The 7,660-nt window shown below is 41.9% G+C and overlaps 1 protein-coding gene across 1 annotated transcript; it reads left to right on the top strand.

The window, feature by feature from the left end:
* Positions 1–3: 3 nt before the first annotated feature.
* LOC119191846 (uncharacterized PE-PGRS family protein PE_PGRS46-like) lies at positions 4–2,989 on the top strand (the record flags this gene model as incomplete). Its single annotated transcript, XM_037445713.1, is given in 3 exon segments — positions 4–367; positions 370–522; positions 594–2,989. Coding segments are annotated over 3 exon segments (2,628 nt in total), but the record flags the coding sequence as incomplete, so codon positions are not given.
* Positions 2,990–7,660: the final 4,671 nt, after the last annotated feature.

Here is a 7,660-nt window from a genome sequence, read left to right as displayed (position 1 = left end):
GAAGCACCAAGTATCTGTAGTCAGAACGGATCTGACGGAGTTCTTGTAGCTCATGAAAATTGTAACCAGTTTTATAAATGCGCCCACGGCATACCAGTAGTCCAAACTTGTTTCAGTGGACTCTTTTATAATCCTCACACCGAACAATGTGACTGGCCTCATGAGGTTGATTGTGGAGATAGAGTAATTCCTGGTAATGGCGGTGGCTCCGGAGGAGGCGGTGGCTCTGGAGGCAGCGGGGAGGCGGATCCAGTTGCAATTGCAATCCTGCTGAAGCAGCAAGTATCTGCGGTCAGAATGGATCTGACGGAGTCCCTAGTGGCGCACGAAATCTGTAACCAATTCTACCATTGTGATCATGGGAAGCCATAGCCAAGAACTGCCCTGTAGGCACATTATATAATCCTTACATTGAACAGTGCGACTGGCCAGAAAATGTTGATTGTGGAGATAGAGTAATTCCTGGTCATGGCGGTGGCTCCGGAGGAGACGGTGGCTCTGGAGGAAGTGGTGGCGCTGGAGGCATTGTGGCTCTGGAGGAAGCGGTGGCGCTGGAGGAGGCGGTGGCTCTGGAGGAAGCGGTGGCGCTGGAGGAGGCGGTGGCTCTGGAGGACGCGGTGGCGCCGGAGGAGGCGGTGGCTCTGGAGGCAGCGGAGGTTCTGGAGGAAGCATCGGCTCTGATGGAAGTGACGGTTCTGATGGAAGCAACGGTTCAGATGGAAGCGGCGGCTCTGGAGGAAGCGGCGGCTCTGGAGGAAGCGGTGGCTCTGGAGGAGGTGGCGGCGCTAGTGGAGGTGGTGGCGCTGGCGGAGGCGGCGGCTCTGGAGGCGGATCCAGTTGCAATTGCAATCCTGCTGAAGCACCAAGTATCTGTGGTCAGAACGGATCTGATGGAGTCCTTGTAGCTCATGAAAATTGTAACCAGTTTTATAAATGCGCCCACGGCATACCAGTAGTCCAAACTTGTTTTAGTGGACTCTTTTATAATCCTCACACCGAACAATGTGACTGGCCTCATGAGGTTGATTGTGGAGATAGAGTAATTCCTGGTAATGGCGGTGGCTCCGGAGGAGGCGGTGGCTCTGGAGGAAGTGGTGGCGCTGGAGGAGGCGGTGGCTCTGGAGGAAGCGGTGGCGCTGGAGGCGGCGGAGGTTCTGGAGGAAGCAACGGCTCTGATGGAAGTGACGGTTCTGATGGAAGCAACGGTTCAGATGGAAGCGGCGGCTCTGGAGGAAGCGGCGGCTCGGGAGGAAGCGGTGGCTCTGGAGGAAGCGGTGGCGCTGGAGGAGGCGGTGGCTCTGGAGGGAGCGGTGGCTCTGGAGGAGGCGCCGGTGCCGGAGGAGGTGGCGGCTCTGGTGGAAGCGGTGGCTCTGGAGGAGGCGGCGGCTCTGGAGGAGGCGGCGGCTCTGGAGGAGGCGGCGGCTCTGGAGGAGGCGGTGGCTCTGGAGGCGGATCCAGTTGCAATTGCAACCCTGCTGAAGCAGCAAGTATCTGCGGTCAGAATGGATCTGACGGAGTCCTTGTGGCGCACGAAAACTGTAACCAATTCTACCATTGTGATCATGGGAAAGCCATAGCCAAGAACTGCCCTGTAGGTACATTATATAATCCTTACATTGAACAGTGCGACTGGCCAGAAAATGTTGATTGTGGAGATAGAGTAATTCCTGGTAATGGCGGTGGCTCCGGAGGAGGCGGTGGCTCTGGAGGAAGTGGTGGCGCTGGAGGAGGCGGTGGCTCTGGAGGAAGCGGTGGCGCTGGAGGAGGCGGTGGCTCTGGAGGCGGCGGAGGTTCTGGAGGAAGCAACGGCTCTGATGGAAGTGACGGTTCTGATGGAAGCAACGGTTCAGATGGAAGCGGTGGCTCTGGAGGAAGCGGTGGCTCTGGAGGAAGCGGTGGATCTGGAGGAAGCGGTGGCTCTGGAGGAGGCGGTGGCGCTGGAGGAGGCGGTGGCTCTGGAGGAAGCGGTGGCGCTGGAGGAGGCGGTGGCTCTGGAGGCGGCGGAGGTTCTGGAGGAAGCAACGGCTCTGATGGAAGTGACGGTTCTGATGGAAGCAATGGTTCAGATGGAAGCGGTGGCTCTGAAGGAAGCGGTGGCTCTGGAGGAAGCGGTGGCTCTGGAGGAAGCGGTGGCTCTGGAGGAAGCGGTGGCTCTGGAGGAAGCGGTGGCTCTGGAGGAAGCGGTGGTTCTGGGGGAGGGGGTGGTTGTCCCGACGATCCTAGCTTAGCTCCTGATATATGTGGTGCCCCTGACTCTAATGGATTACTAGTTGCGCACGAGCGCTGCGATAAATTCTTCATGTGTAGTGGTGGTAGACCAATTGTAGTTACTTGCCCCCCTGATATGCCCTTGTTCAATCCTAACATTGGCGCATGTGACGAGGCCTTAAATGTGGATTGCGGGAACAGGGTTATCCCTGATGATAGTATCAATGATGATGACTGTAACTGCAGATTCACAGGGGTTTCGTTGTGTGCATCCCCAGGAACACACGGCATGAATGTTCCTCACGAAAATTGTAACCAATTCTATACTTGCGTTCATGGCAATGCAGTAGAGAACACTTGTCCTCACAATTTACTTTACGATCCGATAAAACAAGTTTGCGAATGGCCTATGTTTATTGACTGTGAGGGAAGAAATAGACCAACGTCGTTCATGTCTCTCAACAAACATTTGGAGGCGCGATACCGTTTATTCTGAAGTTACTGGTACCCTGCAATTAGTTACTCGTTATTAGAGTACCATAGATTTTCTACTTCGCATTGTTCGGTATGCATGTTAGTACTAAGATTTAAAGGCTGTGAGGTTCTGTAATGAACTTTAATTCGCAGGAGAGCTTTTGTATATTTTAACGCCTGTATTCATAAATGTTATTTATCTAAGGATGGAGCATTGCTATGATAACAAGTCTGAATACGGGCGTAAGCATTTTAATATGTGAATTTATTATATATTTTGAACAAATAAATGAATGAATCGAACAAATTATATGTTTTACTTAAAAATTCTTATCCTTTTGAAACAAGGTCATCTAGATATTTGGTTACTATATACTCGTCTTCATACAAGTAATATTTAATGAAAAAGTAGACATAAAACAAAAAACTTTGTTTTAGAACATAATAAGTAACAAATATAAAATATTAATTTGTTATTATATCTATTACATAAAATATAACTTACCATAATGAATTAAAAACAATCGACATTTTGAACATTAAACTCATGGAAGATTTTTTAGCAGTGTGAATAATTAATCTTTTTTCAAAAGTACAATTGGCTGTCTCTGATATTTTATTAATATTTATTTTCTTTGAATTTACGCCTTTTTATTTAACATCTATGGTTCGAGTAACTTATTGTCAACTGTTATTTTTATTAAGATAACCATGTGATTTTATTTAGTAACGCAATGTCAAAATTACCCTGTATAACCATCATAAATACTACCCCGGTCGAACCGAGCTGTTTAAACATAATTCTAATAAATAATTATTAAAAATTACATTTCACATTATTGTCATATCTATGCTCGTTATAATATCTCCCTGATCATATTTTATAGTCGTCTATCACCACCATCTGGAAAAGATGACCACATTTTTTTTTACTAAAAAGTATATACAACCCAGACGACCTATTTAGTGTAGGTAAGTTTTAGTCAATCTACACAAAAATAAAATATTTCCAACAACACTTTACTATATTTTATTACCAAACTACCTATAAAAAATTATAGCAGTCTGTGAATGTAGATAGCTACTACATTTTCCATATTTTTTTACGTGTTCAAATTTTAGGAAAATGACTGAAAGCTCTTTCGAGCAAATCCCATGCGTACTCGCTGGGATTGAGATCGGCGGACTAAGCAGGACAATATAATACAGTGATGTTGTACTCGCGGAACAAATTCATCACCTGCCTTGCGGAGTGTTTACGTGCATCATCATGCACGAACATGAAATTTTGGCCGAATTGCTGTCGATGAGGGATGACCATTGGATGCACACTGCACAATCTCGTCACGGTATTGCTCCGCATTTAAATTGTTTCGTATCCAAACGAGATCTCTTCTATCACCTAAGCGAATTCCAGCCCAAACCAATATCGTTCCGTCTTAGTAATGATAAACTGCCGGAGGATTCTGGACTCGACCCTGGCGACCAGGAACTCGCAAATCACGCACTGTCTTTGAATCGGGATGAAATCCGAATCGAGACTCCTCCGAAAACAGAACACGTGCCCACTGATTGTCAGTCTATTTCCACGTCGCAGGGCTGAAACACTTAGCGAGCGTGAAGATAGACTTCATGTACCTTCTTCTAGTAATCTCGTCACTGATAACTACTTGGTGCTGGAGCTGAAGTCTTCTTACCACCTGGCGAGCTGTAATTTGTCGCCATGCATCGTTTTGCAGAAAACGGGCTTGTCTCTGAGTAACGTTCGGCTACATCACATGTAGCTCACAGCCTTATAGCGTGCCCATAATTGGCAAATTACGCTTGATTGTGTGTTCACAGCATCCGCGATTTCGTGTTGACTGCGCCCAGTTTCCATTATACCCACAGTCCTAAACATCTCTACTCGTGTTAAGGGGTTAAGATACGTAAAACTCAATTTTACGTCCACTTTGAGCGTCAGGCATAAAATAATATATGCATTCTTCGTAAATGTTTTACAAGACATAAATAGTTTGGCTTATAATCTTTTGCACAGCGACGATATTTATTTTTTTGTTATACCGATACACCATACCGTACTATACATCATACCGTATATAAAATCATAATTAATTTCAGGCAAATATCCTTCAACAGCAAGTACAGACAAGAAGAAGAAGAAGTAAAACAGATATCAAAATGTTTTGTGTTAACGATATAAACATTTTGATATCTGTCTTATTTATTTGATTTTACTTACCCTGAAATCATAATATTATACTTTATTTTTAAATATATACCGACTATTTTTTTAAAACACCATTACATATAACAAAATATTAAATTATTTTTCAAAACGCCTACTCAAACAACGGCCTATAGTAACAGGAACATTTGCCATAACACGTAGTCAGGCGCTTTCACCAATTGATGTCGACATCATATTGCTTATCTAGGATTTGTATATAATATAATTTATTATGTACTACGCAACATAAAATATTCTAAAATAGTGTGTACAATTTATTTTAAATTGAAAAACACAAATTAGAAATAATCGATTTTATCTGTGGGTGTTCGAATTATTAATAGTTCGAATTATACACTATCAAATTATTTCAATACATGTATTTTAATATTATGAATAAGTGGTCATTAAACAGAGTAATATGTTAGATTTGCTAATGCTGGCCGCCATCTTGAGAGTATCATTTTAGGCTTCGTTTTAAAGTCGATACCAGAACAACTTTTGAACCACAAAACGAAAGTCTAGTGTTATAATTAGTCATAAAATTTTAGTGTACCCCGGAGTCATTGAAATCTACTTAGAGGCATCTCATATCTTAAAAATCTACTTTAACGGTGCTTGAATTTAATTGAAAATTATTTAGAACTGTGAAAACATTGTTTTTTTTTTTATTTGTAAACTAGCGTACAAAACCTATATATAGCCATACACTCATCTCACTGTTTAAGCTTAAATACTATTTTATATGGAAGCTCACGGTTCAACATACTTGAAATCATTCTGTATTTTGCCTTCCTGAACATTGATTAGAAATATAAAATTGTATCATAATAATTGGTTCTTATTTTATTTTTATTTATTTTGTTCAACCAGTTTTCAAGAACTGTTTCTAGATGAAAGACATTGTAAATCTAATATGATGTAATGTGACTGATATATATACATGCTTAGTAATGATACACAAAGCACCCGAGTCTATCTTTCTGAACGCGATATAAACCACCAACGAATGTCGATGAAATGGAAATAGTTTGGAACCCTGGAACCATTGATATATTAGCTACTTTTTATGCCGGAAAAACTTTTTCACGTGGGTGAAGGTGCAAGCAAAAGCTACTTTGTAATTTAGCATCAGAGTACGACAATTACAGATTCGAAACCGGGGCAATGATCATTCATAAATATTATAACCCGACTTAGGAAATTTTCATGAATCATTTTTAGAGCACAGTAAAATATTTACTCCATTTAATGTTGAATGGTAGTTAGTGACTCAAGAAGTCGAGTAAGGGGATAAATCGTTGGCCAGTTGGTTACAATATGTTCTCCAATAAGGTGATTTATATTATATATTATATTCGTAAATGAGTCGTTTAAGAACAAAATTGAAAAAAATTACATATAAAGGAACTTTTTGAAAAACTTAAATTTATGTAATAGTTTTTTTAGGAGATGATGAGCTGGCCCTACCGCTATCACTGGAGGCTCGGTAGCCTCCAGCTAGACGGTCTTAGGGCCCGGGAGGAAGAAGGGAGGGGATAGAGGGAAAGAAGAGAAGGGAAAGGAATAGGAGTTCTTAAGATAGTTGGAAGGAAGGGAAGGGAAATGTTCACGAACCCTTAGACACCTCAATGTTAATTTAGCAACCAAGAGGCACACACACTTAACTGTGTGCCTAGGGCCGCAACAAATGTCCCCTCGTACGTGGGCGTTCATTCGGTGTGGAGACCGAGCGCACAAGAATTAACTCGAGGGGGACAATTTTATAGTTACGTAGGTGCCTAGAGACGTAAGTACTCAGACCACCTCACCTGAAAGACTCACCCAGTGTGTATGGTATATACGTATCCCACCACAACAGTGCCAATAGCATCTAGATCAGCATAATATGCGAAACAGCAAATGATTGACGCTGGTTTTCATCCAATTGTAACGACAAACAAAAAAAAAGCAAATACACAGATGTGCGTGCGTGCCTATTTATATGTTTGTGTGTGTAAAAATGATTGTATAGAGTTAGACCGATTTTTACAACTCACTAAAATAGTTTTTCTAATATGCGTGAAAATGGTTGTGAATGAATCTCTTCTTAAGACTTACAATGTTTGTCTAGCAGGGGGTTGGAACTATCAAAAACGTCTGGTTAACGAGGAAACATCATTTACTTATTACCCAAGTACTATATATAAAAATCAGCTTTTATACTATAACGTAAATAAAATTATAATTTCATGAACATTAAGGGTGTCTGGCAAGGGATTGCCACTATGTTAAGTGTCTGTCAACGAATAACGTAATTTTTAATAATTTTCTGAAGGTAATACCAAAAAATCTCACTTTATTATTTGACGAAACTAGATCGGTATTTTACACACCTTTAGTACCTGCCAAAGCCACTGCAACCCAAACTTCATAATGGCCAATCGTTCTTACCTGTGTTGGGAGCATGCGTTGACAAACTTTCAGCTTTTATAAAATAACGAAGGTCTGGGGTTCACGGGCTCTTAGACTATAATCATTATCTAAAACTAAAGTAGAGGCTACCAGGTTGGTAGTTTTGTGGTTACTAACATTCATATCATTTTCGACATAACGCCTAATAAATAAATGTCAATTTCGTGAGATTTCCTTTTTTTTTTAATTTTCATTTAAGGAGCTTGGTCATAAAAACGTGTTATTCGTGAGAATTACAGCCCTGAAACTTGACAATTAATAAAGTCCGTGACACATAGCGATACTTACCTGTGA

The sequence above is a fragment of the Manduca sexta genome, unplaced genomic scaffold (genome assembly GCF_014839805.1).
Source record: "Manduca sexta isolate Smith_Timp_Sample1 unplaced genomic scaffold, JHU_Msex_v1.0 HiC_scaffold_1993, whole genome shotgun sequence".
Taxonomy (NCBI): Eukaryota; Metazoa; Arthropoda; class Insecta; order Lepidoptera; family Sphingidae; genus Manduca; species Manduca sexta.
This window is presented reverse-complemented; position numbering and strand designations above follow the sequence as displayed.